Below are 17,619 nucleotides of genomic sequence, written 5' to 3' on the forward strand. Positions count from 1 at the left end.
ATACCTCCAGCGCCAGAGACTTGTAGGGGAAGAGTCAAACTTTGGGGACTCACCCGTGTACCAGAGGGCCAAGGCAGCAGGGGGCAAGAAGCCTGGGCGAGCTGGGCTCCTCCATGCCTGGCAGAAGATGAGGTGCAGAGGCGAGAGGTGGGCAAGCAGAAGAGGCACTCAGCCAGCCGCACAAGCTGCATGCAAAGAAACCTCCGCCACCCCAAGCTTCAGGGCTGCCTTGTTAAAGGAGTACGGAGGCCAGACTCGCAAATGAGAAAAAGCAAGCTCAGGGTTCGTGGGTCGCATTTTGGGCTGTGGAAGAGGAATAGGCTCCATTCCTGGAGTTCTCTCGAGTTCCTGTGCTTTTGGTTTTGCTTTTTGCAAATCCGCCTCCCAAGACTGCTCCAGGTGCTCCGGCCTGAGGGCTGCTGGGGCTTCCCACAGTTCGGCCCCATTATATCCTATGGGCCATTGAAGTCAATGGCGAAAACATAGGGTATATTCTGGGGGCTGGAGGGGAGGGGGTTTGAGCGAGAGGCTCCAGAATCGCAGGGTAGCTGCTGGAGCCTCTCCCCAAGATACCTGCCATGGGTCCAATTCTACGGGCCCCAAACAGGTTGCCCCATCCCCTCCATTGTTCTCTATGTTGGGAAAAACAGTTTCTTTTTTCCCACCATAGAGAACAATGGAGGGAATAGGCCGTCAGCGCCTACGGTGGAAGAGCCACACTCAAGGGGCCAAAGAGCCGCATGTGGCTCTAGAGCCGCAGTTTGCCTACCACCGGCCTAGGTGAAAAGGGGAGTTCTGACAGAGTAGAACTGTGCAGAAGAGCAGCTTAAAGCGGGCTGAAATTAGTCAAAGTGCACATGCGGGGGAGGGTGGGATAAAAATCGAATAAATAAATAAATAAAAGGATCTCAGTTGTAGGAACAGGACCTCAGTTCAAGAGTTCAACATGAAGTGTTGTTTCTTATACTTTACTTTCCTCAGTGTTTTGTTTATATCATAAATACAAACCTTCTTGTTTGATTAAACCTCTGGGCGACATGTCTAAGGGAAAGAACCACACACACACTCAAGTCTATATTTACGTTAAAGGATATGAATGGTGGCAGCAAGTGACTGGAACAGTGTTTGAGCCCCAACCTCAATAGCTCTGTGAGTGCAGGCTGATTATGAAACGGGGGCTGGGCTACTCTGTGTATGTCTCTGGGAATCAAGGTGGGGAGCCATGTTGTTCTGAAGCAAAAGAACAAAGCAATACAACAGTGGCACCTTTGAGACCAACAAAGTTTTATTCAAGGTGTGAGCTTTCGTGTGCACGCACACTTCGTCAGATAATGAAATGGAATTACAGATCATAGTTGTATATAAGAACATAAGAGAAGCCAATGTTGGATCAGGCCAATGGCCCATCCAGTCCAACACTCTGTCACACACTGGCCAAAAATACCAGGTGCCATCAGGTCCAGCTGTGGGGCCAGGACACTAGAAGCCCTTCCATTGTTGCCCCCCCCCCAGCACCAAGAATACAGTGCATCACTTGCCCCAGACTGAGAGTTCCTATCTATACCTTGTGGCTAATAGCCACTGATGGACCTCTGCTCCATGTTTATCTGATTCCCTCTTGAAGCCATCCATGCTTGTAGCCACCACCACCACCTCCTGTGAATTCCATGTGTTAATCACTCTTTGGGTGAAGAAGTACTTCCTTTTATCTGTTCTAACCTGACTGCTCAGCAATTTCACGGAGTGCCCACGAGTTCTTGTATTGTGAGAAAGGGAGAAAAGTACCTCTTTCTCTACCTGCTCTTTCCCATGCATAATCTTAGAAACCTCGATCATGTCACCCCTCAGCTGTCGTTTCCCCAAGCTAAAGAGCCCCAAGCACTATAACCTTTCTTCATAGGGAAAGTGTTCCAACCCTTTTACCATTCTAGTTGCCCTTTTCTGCACTTTTTCCAATACTATAATATCCTTTTTGAGCTGTGGTGACCAGAACTGTACACAGTACTCCAAATGAGGTTGCACCATTGATTTATACAGGGGCATTATGATACTCATGGATCACTGCCTTGTCGTGGCGAGGGGGCTTGAGCAGTTCAATGAAGCTGTGGGCTATGCCGCGAAGGGCCACCCAAGACGGACAGGCCACAGCAGAGAACTCAGACCAAGAGTGATCCCCCTGGAGAAGGAAATGGCAACCCACTCCAGTACTTTTGCCAAGAAAACCCCATGGAAAGTACCAAAAGGCTAAAAGATATGACGCCGGAAGATGAGCCCCTCAGGTCGGAAGGTGTCCAATATGCTACTGAGGAAGAGCAGAGGGCAAGTACAAGTAACCCCAGAAAGAGTGAAGCGGCTGGGCCAAAGCCGAAAGGACGCTCAGTTGTGGATGTGTCTGATGGTGAAAGGAAAGTCCAATGCTGCAAAGAACAATACTACATAGGAACCTGGAATGTAAGATCTATGAATCAAGGGAAGTTTGACGTGGTCAAAAATGAGATGGCAAGACTGAACATCGATATCCTAGGAATCAGTGAACTAAAGTGGACAGGAATGGGCGAATTTAACTCAGAAGACCATTATATCTACTACTGTGGCCAGGAATCTCGTAGAAAAAATGGTGTGGCCTTTATAGTCAACAAGAGAGTGCAAAAGGCAGTACTGGGATACAATCTCAAAAATGACAGAATGATTTCTGTCCGATTCCAAGGCAAACCATTCAACATCACAGTAATCCAAGTCTATGCCCCAACCACTGATGCAGAAGAGGCTGAAGTGGACCGGTTCTATGAAGACCTACAACACCTCCTAGAACTAACACCAAAAAATGATGTCCTCATCATCATAGGGGACTGGAATGCTAAAGTAGGAAGTCAAAAGGTAACCGGAATAACAGACAAGTTTGGCCTTGGAAAGCAAAATGAAGCAGGGCAAAGGTTAACAGAGTTTTGTCAAGAGAACACACTGGTCATAGCGAACACCCTTTTCCAACAACCTAAGAGGCGACTCTACACATGGACATCACCAGATGGGCAACACCGAAATCAGATTGACTATATAATTTGCAGTCAAAGATGGAGAAGCTCTATCCAGTCAGTAAAAACAAGACCTGGAGCTGACTGTGGTTCAGATCATGAGCTACTCATTGCAAAATTCAGACTTAAACTGAAGAAAATCGGGAAAACCATGAGGCCATTCAGGTTTGACCTAGATCACATCCCTGATGAATATACAGTAGAGGTGAAGAATAGATTCAAGGGTCTGGATTTGATAGATAGAGTGCCTGAAGAACTATGGACAGAGGTTCGTGACATCGTACAGGAGGCAGCAATCACCACCATACCAAAGAAAAAGAAATGCAAGAAAGCAAAATGGCTTTCTGATGAGGCTTTACAAATAGCAGAGGAAAGAAGGAAAGCGAAAGGCAAAGGCGAAAAGGAAAGATTTACCCAACTGAACGCAGATTTCCAGAGAACAGCAAGGAGAGATAAGGAGGCCTTCCTGAATGAACAGTGCAAAGTAATAGAAGAAAACAATAGAATGGGAAGGACTAGAGATCTCTTCAAGAAAATTGGAGAAATCAAGGGAGCGTTCCATGCAAAGCTGGCCATGATAAAGGACAAAAACGGTAGGGACCTAACAGAAGCAGAAGAGATTAGGAAAAGATGGCAAGAATACACAGAAGAACTATACAAGAAAGACCTCAATGTCCTTGACAAACACGACGGTATAATCACTGACCTTGAGCCAGACATCCTGGAATGTGAAGTTAAATGGGCCTTAGAAAGCATTGCTAACAACAAAGCTAGTGGAGGTGATGGTATTCCAGCTGAGCTATTCAAAGTCTTAGAAGATGATGCTGTTAAAGTGCTGCACTCCATTTGCCAGCAAATTTGGAAAACGCAACAGTGGCCACAGGATTGGAAAAGATCAGTATACATTCCAATCCCAAAGAAGGGCAACGCCAAGGAATGTTCAAACTATCGCACAATTGCACTCATATCACACGCTAGCAAGGTCATGCTCAAGATCCTACAAGCTAGGCTTCAACAGTACGTGGATAGAGAACTACCAGAAGTACAAGCTGGGTTTCGAAGAGGTAGAGGAACGAGAGATCATATTGCCAACATTCGCTGGATTATGGAGAAAGCAAGAGAGTACCAGAAAAATATCTACTTCTGCTTCATTGACTATGCTAAAGCCTTTGACTGTGTGGATCACAACAAACTATGGCAGGTCCTTAAAGAGATGGGAGTACCAGACCACCTCACATGTCTCTTGAGAAACCTGTATAAGGGCCAAGAAGCGACAGTTAGAACCGGATACGGAACAACTGATTGGTTCAGCATAGGAAAAGGAGTACGACAAGGATGTATACTGTCACCTTGCTTATTTAATATATATGCAGAGTACATCATGCGAAATGCTGGCCTGGATGAATCACAAGCGGGAATTAAGATTGCTGGGGAAAAGATCAACAACCTCAGATATGCAGATGATACCACTCTAATGGCTGAAAGTGAAAAGGATCTAAAGAGCCTCTTGCTCAGAGTAAAAGAGGAGAGCGCAAAAGTGGGCTTGAAGCTCAACATCAAAAAAACTAAGATCATGGCATCCGGCCCCATCACTCCTTGGCAAATAGAAGGGGAAGTCGTGGAAGTAGTGACAGACTTCACGTTCCTGGGATCCCAGATCACCGCAGACTGTGACTGCAGCCATGAAATTAAAAGACGCCTGCTCCTTGGGAGGAAAGCGATGGCGAACCTAAACAGCATGATAAAAAGTAGAGACATCACCCTGCCAACAAAAGTCCGCATGGTCAAAGCAATGGTATTCCCAGTAGTCATGTATGGCTGCGAGAGCTGGACTATAAGGAAGGCCGAGCGCCGAAGAATAGATTCTTTTGAACTATGGTGCTGGAGAAGACTCTTGAGAGTCCCTTGGACTGCAAGAAGAACAAATCAGTCAATCCTCAAAGAAATCAACCCTGACTGTTCCCTGGAAGGCCAGATAATGAAACTGAAGCTCAAATACTTTGGCCACCAAATGAGAAGGGAGCACTCACTGGAGAAGACCCTGATGCTGGGAAAGATTGAAGGTCAAAGAAGACGGGGACGGCAAAGGATGAGATGGTTAGACAGTGTCATCGATGCAACAAACGTGAAATTGAGCAAACTTCAGAGGACGGCGGAAGACAGGAGGGCCTGGCGGGAGATGATCCATGGGGTCGCGAAGAGTCGGACTCGACTGTGCGACTGAACAACAACAACAAATTATGATACTGGCTGATTTGTTTTCAATTCCCTTCCTAATAATCCCAAGCATAGCATTGGCCTTTTTTATTGCAGTCGCAGACTGTCTTGACATGTTCAGTGAGTTATCTACTACGACTCAAAGATCTCTCTCTTGGTCAGTCTCTGAAGAAGAAGAAGAGAAGAGATTGAATTTATACCCTGCCCTTCACTTGGAGTCTCAGAGCAGCTTACAAACTCCTTTCCCTTCCCCTCCCCACAACAGACACCCTGTGAGGTGGGTGGGGCTGAGAGAACTCTGACACAAACTGCTCTTTTTCAAGGACAGCTGTGCCAGAGCTTGTGACTGACCCAGCTGTGCCAGACTGACCCCATCAACGCGTATTTATAGTTAGGATTTTTGTCTCCCATGTGCATCACTTTGCACTTGGCCACATTGAACCTCATTTGCCACGTTGACGCCCACTCGCCCATCCTCAACAGATCCCTTTGGAGTGCCTCACAATCCTCACTGGTTCTCACCACCCTGAACAACTTTGTGTCATCTGCAAATTTAGCCACTTCACTGCTTACTTCCAACTCCAAATAATTAACAAGTTACAAAGCATCGGACCGAGTACTGATTCCTGTGGTACCCCACTGCTTACCACCCTCCACTGAGAAAATTTCCCATTTATACTCACTCTCTGTCTCCTATTAATTAGCCAGTTTTTGATCCACAGAGGACTTGTCCTTTTATCCCGTGACTATTGAGCTTACTTCTGGAAGTCAAGGTAAACAACATCTATTGGGTCCCCCTTGTCCACATGTTTGTTCACTCCCTCAAAGAACAGTAACAGGTTAGTGAGAAAAGATCTTCCCTTACAGAACCCATTTATTTATTTATTTATATTTCAATTTGTATCCCGCTCACCCCCTAAGGGCTCTGAGCGGCTTACATGTTCCAATTCATACAATCCTAAACCTAGGGCCACATACATGTAGGGGACGTGACAAGCCTACCAGGCACCCTTTCTGTGTAGCGGATCTTCGTTGTTACTGCCATGCTGAGTCTGCCTCAATAGGTTTTGTTCATCAATGTGCCTACTAAGTCTTTTCTTATTAAGAGTTTCCACCAACTTACCAGGTACCAACATCAGACTGACTGGCCTGTAAGTTCCAGGATCTCCTCTGGAACCCTTTTTAAAGATGGGGGTGACATTAGCTACCTTCCAGTCCTCAGGAATGGAGGCAGATTTTAAGGAAATATTACATATTTTTGTCAGATCCACAAGTTCACATTTGAGTTCTTTCAGAACTCTCGGATGTATACTATCCGGGCCTGGTGATTTATTAGTTTTTAAATTGTCTATTAGTCATAGGATCTCCTCTCTCGTCACCTCAATCTGACTCAGGTCTTTCAACACCACTCCTGAAATCAGAGATTCTAGAGTGGGCAATCACTTCTCATCTTCAACAGTGAAGACAGAGACAAAAAATACATTCAGCTTCTCAGCCATTTCCCTATCATCCTTCAGTACTCCTTTTACCCCTTGGTCATCCAAGGGCCCCACTGCCTCCCTGGCTGGTTTCCTGCTTCTAATGTATTTGAAGAAAGTTTTATTGTTGGTCTTTACGTTTTTTGCTATATGCTCCTCATATATATAGAGGGTGTCTTGTTAAATTAGCATGCAAAATGGTGAGAATTTTTTAACAGATTAAAAAATTTCTTTAAAAGAAACCATTTAAAAAGATTTTTAAAAATTTCTTAAAAAGAAAGCTTGTCATTCTTTTTATCTGTTTATCCTCACTATTTTGCATGCTAATTTAACAAGCCACCCTCTATATATACAACTATGATTAGTGATTCCATTTCATTGTCTGATGAAGTGTGTGTGCACATGAAAGCTCACACCTTGAAAAAAACTTTGTTGGTCTTTGTTGGTCTTGGACTCTAAGTTTCTTCTGCATCTGGGAGTGAGAGAGGGCACCTGAGGTATGAGATAGTTATTACTCTCTGTAGATTTTAAAAGAGACAAGAAGGATGGCGAGTGTGACGTCCTCACCTATGAATTATTGGGTTAAATGTAAAAAGACTATTTGCCTTGGAAGCACAGAAGCCTTTATATGGTATCCCCAATTTTCCGCTTTTCCCGATTAAGGGGAAAATGGTATTCAAGCAACAACGATGATCTGACTCCAGTGATAACAAGAATTTTTACTTACAAAAACAGAAGCACATCTTACACGACACATTCATGTAGGTAGTTAACTTACTGTGAAGAGATTAACTTCAAAAAGGTTAACTTGCTACAGCTCCAAGCCCAAGTAAAAGACAGAAGAGAGGTCCTATAAAAGAAGAAACAGAAGACAAGCAACAGCCAAAGAGGCTCAGCATCTAATGGATGAGAGGGTGGGCCAACTACCAAGTGTACCTGACTGAGAGAATTTTCTGAACTGTTTCATTCCCAGATCCTCTTGCATGCAAAACTACAATTAGGGCTGCCAAGCCGCGGCGGGGGATCTGCACATCTTCACAGGATCCCTGCCGCGGGGGACAGCAATACGCATTGCACCGCCGTCGCTAGGATGTGACGCTACGCGTCGCTTTGGCAACCCTAACTACAATATCCAACACATATAACCCATAACCTGAAGAAAAGAAGTTGTAGAGGGTGGTAGGCACTCTGTGTGAGTGGAGAAGGTGCATCACAGTCACAAGTATTGTTTTTGAGTTAAAAAAGCCCACTCATTTCAAATAGATAGCATGAAAATGTCTGAGAACTCTCAATTTTTCAGTTGCAAAATTGATAACTTGGGGGAACACTAGCAAGAACTTCTATTCTTTTCCTTTTGGAGTGAATGAAACACAAGACTTTACTCAAAATGTGTGGTATCACCATTTTCATGCATGTAATACTGCACAATCCACAGCATTAGCTAATGGTAATTTCTGTCTATCCTATTGACACACACATTTTCAACAATATTTTTGTCTACATGCAAGTAATTCTGGCAACAATAATATGCTGTGTATTCAATGATAATGTGTTCATTTCAGCTTTTTCAGTGTTATACAGTTTAATTTGATACCCAAATATATTAATAATCCAAAATTCTGTGACTATATGAGAGTATGTCCTGTTTTGCACATAGCAGAAATCATGATACATATGCAATGGTAGCATAAGTTGCAGCAGTTTGCAACTCTCAAGTATCGTGTATATTTCACTTTTTTCTTACAGAAAATGAAGGTATTTATATTTTTTAATTCCATAAATATGCTAAATAGTTTTCCTATGCCAACCAAATTATAAATGATCATTTTATACTGCTAAATGAGCAAAGGAGGTTTAGATTTGATAGGAAGGTTCTGCCTAGTTCTCAGTTTCTCTCACAAATTCCTTTTTTCTGGGGGAAAACTCTCATGGCTCCAAAATTTCAATAAAGTTCACATCTCTAATTCTATACTGTGTCATTTTTTAAATACTCAACTTGCTAGTTTAGTTTAGCTATCTTTGAAAAACAATCAGGAGTTTATCTTCTCTTTGTATCCCTTCAAACTGCCAAAATGTAATGAAAGCTGCCTGGTGTAATCTAATTTAATCAGGTTCCATGCTGGAGAATCAAACCAATGACATGGTGGGAGGGGGAGAAAGAAAGAGAAAAAATTAGTCCAAAGTCCAACTTCATTACCATGCCCTATTGAATCTTTAAAAGTTTAAACACCTGTATTCAGCACCTTACAATACTGTATGAGAACAGAGACTCGAAGCTTGTACAGGGACCAGAGAAATTATGTTCCAACTCCCTCAGGATTACAGATGTCGAACAACCTCCCCAAGAAATATCTTAATTTTTAAAAAAATCAGCCAAAACCCCCACAAAGTAAGAAAAAAAGCTAGAACGGAAAACACCTATTTCTAAAGCAGCTATTCCACCACAAAATACTAACGGTGCGACAATGCTGTGATTCCTGACTACGGCCACTAAAATCTACCTAGGATTGCCCTGTGCATCAGGACAGGACGGCGGCTGCACGTGGTTGCGGCAGCCCTTGCTCTCCCGAAACCAAGGGGTGCGGCGGCGGGTTAGTGCCGCTTTCCCCGCGCCGACCGCAACGGGAGTTAATCCACAGACACTCATCAGCAGAGAGAGGCAGCCGAGGTCACCCGGGCGGGCGGAGGCAACAGCTCCGGTAGAGAAAACAGCTACGCGGAGAGCCGTCCAGAGACAACAAAGCCTCCCTGCTCGGGCCGATTCCCAAGAGAGCCCCCCTGGCGCCTTCCCAGGCTCTGCCTCGGGGGAAGAAAACGGAGGAGGAGGAGCCAAGGCCTTCTGGCGAGGCCTCCGCTGCCCCCCGCTTGAGGGAGACCGAGACCCTCCCTTGTCCTCCTCGCCCATTCAGCCCCTCGCGCCTGCCTGCCCGCCCGCCCCCCTGGCCCATATCCTGGATCAGGTTCGCCGCCTGCTGCCGGTACGAGAGCTCCTTGTCGGCCTCGATGCCACAGCGACGCGACGGCGTGGTCTCCAGCTGCTCCCGGGTGAAGAACCAGCGCGGGCCGCCCCCGCGCGACGCCGAACTCACGCCAGCTCCGGGACCCGCCACCGTCGCCGCCATCACACTTCCTCCTCTTCCTCCGCCTCCTCCTCCCGCCGCGACGAGCACAGCCACCCGCTACCGGAGCGCCCGACTCCGCCTCCCCGGCCTACATCGCGTCCGGCTCCTCTCGCGAGACCACCCACTCGCGCGGGTGAGCCGGGAGCTTCCGGGACGGTCCCGGCTTTAATAAACGATAGAGTTGGGAGGGGATCGGCTTTTTCTTTCCCCGGAGCACGACGGAAGACGGGCGGGCCTGGCGTGATGTGGCCCACGGGGGTCGCGAAGAGCCGGCCTGGAGTGTGCGACTGAGCAAGAACGACAAGGCCTTTGTGAAAGCGCCTCTTCTTGGTCGGGGAAAAGACCAATAATAGAAAAGGGGGTCTAGAAAAAACATACAGCTTGAACTTCCGGTGAACCACGGAGAGAGGCCGCGGGCTGAGCGGGTGGCAAGATGGCGTCGCGCTGGACTTTTGCGTCTATCTACTAAATGCCATGAGAAATATCTTGGATTGAAACCCGTTCATAGTTAGACCGGAAGTGTGTCACTGAAGTCTCCACCTTCTACAGGGGAGGGGAGGTCATGTGGCTTACGATGGGGCAGGCTGTTTAGTGATCTCTGGTCAAACGGATGCGTTAGAAGCGGAAACAGGAAATTATCTTTTTGAGTTTGGTTATCAAGCCGGTGTCCTGTGGACGCCGGGTGGCAGCGCTCTGGCTCTCACATTTTATGGTAAATGAGGGAGTTGAGGAAAGCATGGGGGAAAGGTTCAGTTTAATGCCAATAATAGGGACTGTGCAGTTTTTGGAGAACTCGGACATCACAACTATACGAAATTGCGGAGGTAGAAGGAGATGTTGAAGGGGGCTCTCGGGAGGTTTCCCAATGAAAAAAGAGTTTCCTTCCATTGCAGCTTCTCCCGCTGGGAAATAAAGGATCTCGCAGAAAGAAATCGCTAAGATGATCTATTTAGCATAGGGAGCACCACCTGGAACACTAGTCCCTCTGATTTATCCTCCCAACTAATGGGTTTTTTTTTTACTCCACCCCGTTTTAGTATTCCTTTTATCCTCCTAACAACCCTGTGAGGCAGGTTAGGCTGAGACAGGGAGCAGTACAAAGTCATTCAAGTGAGCTAAAGTGCGTAGTGGAAATCTAAACCAAAGTCCTGGCGCTACACTGCACAGGCTCCCCAAAATGAAAGGGAAAAGGGAGGGCTGCACCAAGGCAAAATAAACAAAAGGTACAGAGGGAAACAAAATAATTCTACAACCCCCTACATGCTTTGCATACAGCTTCGTTGGGAGAATTTTCCAGATTCTTTTTCGTTCTGTTCCCATATGTACTTTGCTCCAGGGTATGTATGGGAACAGAACAAAAAAGAATCTAAAAGATTCCCCAGATGAAGCTGTATGAAAATACACCTAGGGGTTGTATAACTATTCAATATTTCAGTTTTCCTCTGCACCATTTTGACAATAAATTTAATTACATTAACAGTGTCGGGGATGGAGAGGACTCTTAGTGGAAGAATCTACACAGACACGTGTGTTGTGCTTCAGGTCTCCTCTTTTGCCATCTTGTTCAAAGAGTTGCACCATGGCAGGGGGGGAGTTTCGTATTATCAAATTTATTTTTCAAGCCTCGAATTAAACTTTATTGGTCTAAAAAGTGACCGATCCTTTCCCCAGTGGAACACAGGGCAGGCAGGTGGCTGGGCTCCAATGCTGATGTTGCCAACCGGGGCTGCTGCTGCTGCTGTGGCTGGCCAGGTCAGCTGGAAATATGTAGTACATGACAGGAGCGGCTGTGGTGGCCCAGCCTGGCTCGGGTAGGGTTGCCAGGTCTGGATTGGAAAATACCTGGAGACTTTGGGGGTAGATCCAGGAGAGGGTGGAGTTTGGGGAGGGGAGGGACCTCAGCATGGTCCAATGCCATACAGTCCATCCTTCAAAGTAGCCATTTTCTCCAGGGGAGCTGATCTCTGCCAGCTGGGGATCAGTGATAAAAACAGGAGATTCCCAGGCACCACCTGGAGGCTGGCAACCCTAGGCTCAGGACACTGCAGGAGGTGAAGGCAGTGAGGGAGGCCCAGCTGGGAAGGAAGGGTAGGGGCTGTGCCAGACATGGTTCACCATCCCCACCACTGCTGTCTAGCTGCTCTCGAGCATGGAGGTGAGTGGCTGGCTCAACTCCTTAATAATCTCTTCTGTACTTTTTCCAGCTCTGCAGTATCCTTTTTGAAATGCAGTGACTGGAATTGCACACAGCGTTCCAAATGATGAAGAAGAAGAGATTGGATTTATACGCCACCCTTCACTACCCTGAAGGATTCTCAGAGTGGCCTACAATCTCCTTTCCCTGTGAAGTAGGTGAGAGCTCTTTTGAGAACTGCTCCTGAGAGAACAGCTCTGGAAGAACTTGAAACTGACCCAAGGTCACACCAGCAGCTGCATGTGGAGGAGTGGGGAACCAAACCTGGTTCTCCCAGAGTCTGCGCTCCTAATCACTAACACCACACTGGCTCATCAGGGACATTGATAATAGTGGCTGCTTTATTTTCCATTGTTTCCCAAATAACCTCCAGCATAGAGTTTGCCTTTTTCACTGCTGTGGCACAACGGGTTGACATTTGCATGGAATTATCCACTATGACCCATGTCATAAAACCCGCCCTGGGTCTGTGCATGCTTATATGCATGTTGTGTTCATGTCCATAAAATACATATATGACAAACAAGTTAGGTTCTGCCTCTCCCTAAGAGTGACCAGTAGGTGTTGATGGAATGTTAGTGAGAAGGACAGTTGAAAACAGCAGTTAAGGGATTTGAAGAATGTGTCTGAGTGAGGCTGTGGCGAAGAGTAGTTTAAAGCTGACTGGGGGAAAATCCATTTGTAACAAAAGATCCCAAATGCTGGAACAGGGAAATAGTTCAAAAGTTCAATGGGAAAGAAACTTTGTAACCTCTACCTGTCTTTCTTCAGTATTATGTTCAAACCATAAATAAAAGTTAACTTCTTGTTTGTTTAACCCTGTGGGCTGGCTGTCTCAGGGAAAGAAACCAACACACACACAAGCTAAGATCTCAGTCTCTCTGTATTTTAGGATATGAATAAACAGTGGCAGTGTGTGAATGGCACAGTGTTTGAGTCCCCAGCCCCAAGGGACAATTATTAAAGGGAGCTGGGTAGACGTGACAGTGTGACCTACCTGTAACCCTGAACCTGTGGGAGAGATGTTGTGGAGGGTTGTAGGCACTCTCTGTGAGTGAGAAAGGTATGTCACAGCATGTTCCTCCTCTTCATGCTGTAAGACAGAACTTCTGTCCCTGATTGTGTTTGCCCAGGCCAATTTGAGAAAACACACAACACAATCCTGTAGAGTAGAACCAGATCTAGAACTTTATTAATAAAGGAGGGAAGCACGGGTTCAACAAGATTTTGGATCCCACAGCTCTCCCTAAGGTTACAATGGGAGACATAGGGTTTTATACTTCACATTACATCAGATAAATAAAACAGAATTATTGGTTCCATCAAGCATTGTCAAATTTCATCACCTATTTCCCATTGGGTTAAGACCGGGGGGGGGGGGGGGGGGTTGTTCCCAGGCAGAGTTCTTCTTTTCCTAACAGAACAATACACTTTTCTTTCAGAAGCTATGAAGCTGCATGTTGTATATATATAACTGATATGGTTACAGAGTGCTTACTGTTCTTCATTCTAGCTAGGTTAACTGACATCAGAAACATGTGCAGTTGTAGCCGGCCAGAACGAGCAAGGTCATGGGTAGCATAACTGTGTATCAGCATTTCAGCCTTCTTCCCAGCATGCATTCAAACAACAGTCACAAATGAACCAAAGTTAATACCTGAATACATTCATAATGTTAGAATCAAACGCAGGGGTCATTTCGTAGAAAAAGAGCTAGGGGGACTCATTAGCATAACTCATTAGCATATGCCACACCCCCTGACATCACCGGAAGTGTGTCCTCCCCACAGCCGGCGGTGACCTCCAGCAGGCACCAGCAGGGAGCTCCAGGCCCCGCCCTCCCGCACCTCACCCGGGGGGATGGCGTCCCCCCGCGTCCCCCCCCAAATGACCCCTGATCATACGTATTATGGAAGTGCTAAGTATACCTACTAAGTTAAACCTGTTAGGCAGTGGCAGAGTACAAAGTGGTTCATAAAATGTGCATACAACAATGGCACCCCCCCTCCAAGAAATCTAGCCTCCCGCGTTACCAGTGACTTGGGGAAGTAGCAGTAAAGACTGCCTCAGAGCAAGTACAAAGGGCAGCTTCCCAACTATTCCAGCCCTTCTCCTGTGCATGCCTGTTTAAGCGTGAGTGAGTGATCTGAAGCCCATAAGCAGGAGTTGAATCACAGTTTGCTCTCTTAAACAGGAAAAGACTTTATTGCTACAGATTAAGGTATGAAAACAAGAGAGGGAAAATACTATCCAGCCTACTGGTTACAGATCTAAGGAAAATAGTAGAAAGTATAACACTAAGCTAAACTTACCAATACAGAAGAGTTACCTCCAACATCCAGACCCCCACTGGCTTCATACAGAGGAATCCCAGCATTTGGATAAAACTCATGGATGTTACCAATTTTTTTAACCTTTTCTGCCTTTGCTGGCAGGAAGCCTCTCCCAACCCAGATTTAGTGTACTCAGGAGTCTTTGATGAGGTATCTTGTCAAAAGCCTTTTAAAAGTCCTAAGTACATAATGTCTACCAGGTCATCGTTGTCTATAGGCTTATTCATGTTTTCAAAGAACTCCAAAAAGGGGGTGAGGCAGGACATCCTTCTGCAAGAATCCATGATGATTTCCCATCAGCAGGCATTGTTCTTCTATGTGTCTAATAATTCTACAGTTTCTGCTAATTTGCCTAGGACAGATATTTGGATGTTAGATGTTTGGCTCCCGCCAGTGCTGTCCTTGTTGGCACTGGTGGGAAAAGGGAGCCCCATGGACTGGTGTGGGGAAAGGACCCCCATGGACACCCTGATGCTCAGGGTTTTTCAGAAGCTTGTTGGGTGTTTACCAATTCACAAGGGTTGTTTTATTCAAAACTGGATTTAGGAGGACTAGATCCAGGTCTCTGTTGCCTCTGGGCATCATGGTGTCCATGGGGCCCCTTCTCCACACTATTCATTGCGTGTAACCCTAACCCATTTTACCCCCCTTTCCCACCATCACCAAAAAGAAGTACAGTGCTATCAGATGCCAAAAAAGGAAGAAAAGGTGATTTTTATACCCCACTTTTCTCTGCCTTAGGAGTCTCAAAGCAATTTACAGTCACCCTCCCTTCCTCTCCCAACAACAGGCACCTTGTGAGGGAGGTGGGGCTGAGAGAGTTCTGAGAGAACTGTGACTGGCCCAAGGTCACATACAGGCTTCATGTACAGGAGTGGGATATCAAACCTGTTTCTCTTATATGGGCAGACATCCAACAGTTGGGAGTGGGACTTTCCAGCTGTGATCCACGCCGTTTTGTCCTCTCCCTCCCATGCACTGAGTGAGGAGTAGACTGTGAATGCCTAGTAAGCAACTGCTGAATGCCTGTGTGAGAAGAAGGATCATGTCATCCATGCTACATTAGGCCCGGCATGAGAAACTGGCTTGGGAAAAATGCATTCAACTACCCTCTTGTGGGTCCCATGTGCATGGGCAGTCATAAAATCTCTACTCATCAATATGAACCTGAGAAGGAAAGAACTGGCCTATGTTTTGAAAGTAAAGCGTTCAGTTTCAGCACACACACATCACAAATCTGTGGCTCTCCTTTTAAATGGAAGAAGTGAAATATTTCATTCTGTAAACAACAAGGAATCATGGAGATACTTGTAGGAATTTTTAATGTAACTCAAACTGCTTTCGGTCAAGATTTAAAAATTTGAGAGCGTTGTCAAACTTCAGCTTATCCTGTAATAAAAATATAATAAAAACATACATATCAGGAACGATCTAGATATTATAATTAAACAAGAGGGGGACCCGCGATACTTGCGGGGGGGGGTCCAGTTCCCCCCCCGCCCGGCTCCGACACGGCTGGGCTCCGGTGGCGGCGAGGCCAGTCCTCCCCCCCGCCCGCCTGCCCGCCCAGCTCCGAGGAGGAGGAGGCGGCGAGGCCAGCTACAGACCGTTCCCTGCGCATCCGCAGGGGACGCTCTGTCACTTTCGGGGGGATTTAAACATCCCCCCCGAAATTTTTTTCAACTTTTTGGATTTTTGTGCACACGTGGGGACTGGCCCACGTGTGCACAAACCTTCCCCCCCCCAAAGTGCCCCCGGAGTGCTGATTTAGCGATCCGCACTCACGGGGGCAACTTGGCTATTAGATATATAGATAGGCAGACAAAGCTGGAGCCATTGTCATCATGACTAGATCAGACTAGATCCAGGAGGCTCAAAGAGGCTCTCACATACTCCTTTCTACAAAAAAAACCTGTACTCATATCCAGTGTTCCCTCTAAGCTGAGTTAGTGTGAGCTAGCTCACAGTTTTTTAGCCTCCAGCTCACATTTTGTCTTAGCTCAGAAAGGATGGCTCCAGAGCAAACTAAATGATGCAGTAACCAAATAACTCGCTCACAACTTTAAGGCCAGTAGCTCACAGTTTATTTATTTTTGCTCACAAGACTCCATAGCGTAGAGGGAACATTGCAGGAATACAAAAAAGAACTAAACAAGATTATAAAGGAATTACCACTGCACATTCAGGAACAAATCCTTTCAGACACACCCCAGGAAGCTCAACCAAATACCTGTTATCTTCTACCCCAAATACACAACCCTGCAACCCAGGACATCCCGTTGTCTCAGGCACTAGGCACTATCACCATGGGTGTATCTGGATACATGGACTCTGTTGTAAAACCCTATACCATCAGCTCTCCTAGTTATGTGCATGGCACCACAGATTTTTTTGAGGAAAATACAATCCAAGTTAATGTTTTAACTTGGGCACTCGTGTCCCTTGTGAGCCGCCCTGAGCCTTCGGGGAGGGCGGGATACAAATCCAAAGATAAATAAATAAAATAAATCTTTGAACAGCCTTCCAGAGAATACTATTTTAGCCACTATGAATCTGGGTACCTCAACATCCCACACAAAGATGGATTACAAGCCATAAGGAACATGATTTCTGACAGCACCACAGCTGACTTTGCCACCAAACTCTACCACACTCTTTGCTACCAAACTCTTCAGTTCAATAGAATAAAGCTCGAGATCCTTATATATGACTATAGATTGTTGTGAAAAAATTGATACAAAAAGGACGCACATTTCCTGAAAGTAGGGGAAATTATTTGATAATACAGTTTTACAGGATTTAGAAGTGCCAGCAAATGGAGAGTTGATGGGAGAAAGAAGGATGCTTGTTCTTCATGGTTTTGCCAGGCTGTAAGTGGAATTCACTCTATACTTTTCCTGAGTCTTGTAGAAACATGCAAGATAATAATTCCCTTGCTAGATCCAGCTAATCCAGCATTCTGTTTCCAATAGCAGTTATCCAGATGCATTTATCCAGATGCTGGAGAGTATCCACAAGCAGGACATGCATGTTATGGTTCTGTCCTCTTGGCTCTAGCACCTGTTATGCAGAGGTTTATTGCAATGTCAAATGGAGACTTCTATTTGTTTACACTGTTATTTGGTCCCCTTTCTCCTTGGGTCCATGACATCACAATGCAAGACCTTAGACTAAATACAGTGGTTGGCTCCAACACGACAAAAATTCAGACACTGCTTCCTTGGTTGTAACCGAACTCATTGT

The 17,619-nt window shown here is 45.9% G+C and overlaps 2 protein-coding genes across 2 annotated transcripts in view; both read right to left on the minus strand.

Annotated features, from left to right (window-relative positions):
* The window catches only part of CCNT2 (cyclin T2), a 27,309-nt gene extending 17,446 nt beyond the window's left edge, over nucleotides 1-9,863 (minus strand). Inside the window, 1 exon segment of the mRNA XM_015425785.1 lies at nucleotides 9,647-9,863. Within this exon segment, the coding sequence (XP_015281271.1) occupies nucleotides 9,647-9,849 (203 nt within the window). The 5' untranslated portion in view covers nucleotides 9,850-9,863.
* Nucleotides 9,864-15,696: 5,833 nt separating this feature from the next.
* Nucleotides 15,697-17,619, minus strand: part of ACMSD (aminocarboxymuconate semialdehyde decarboxylase) — a 73,243-nt gene continuing 71,320 nt past the window's right edge. Inside the window, exon 10 of the mRNA XM_015425781.1 lies at nucleotides 15,697-15,765. Coding sequence (XP_015281267.1) covers nucleotides 15,697-15,765 — 69 coding nt within the window. The remainder of the gene's footprint in view (nucleotides 15,766-17,619) is intronic.

Source organism: Gekko japonicus, unplaced genomic scaffold (genome assembly GCF_001447785.1).
Source record: "Gekko japonicus isolate JY-2015 unplaced genomic scaffold, Gekko_japonicus_V1.1 scaffold1924, whole genome shotgun sequence".
NCBI classification, from domain to species: domain Eukaryota; kingdom Metazoa; phylum Chordata; class Lepidosauria; order Squamata; family Gekkonidae; genus Gekko; species Gekko japonicus.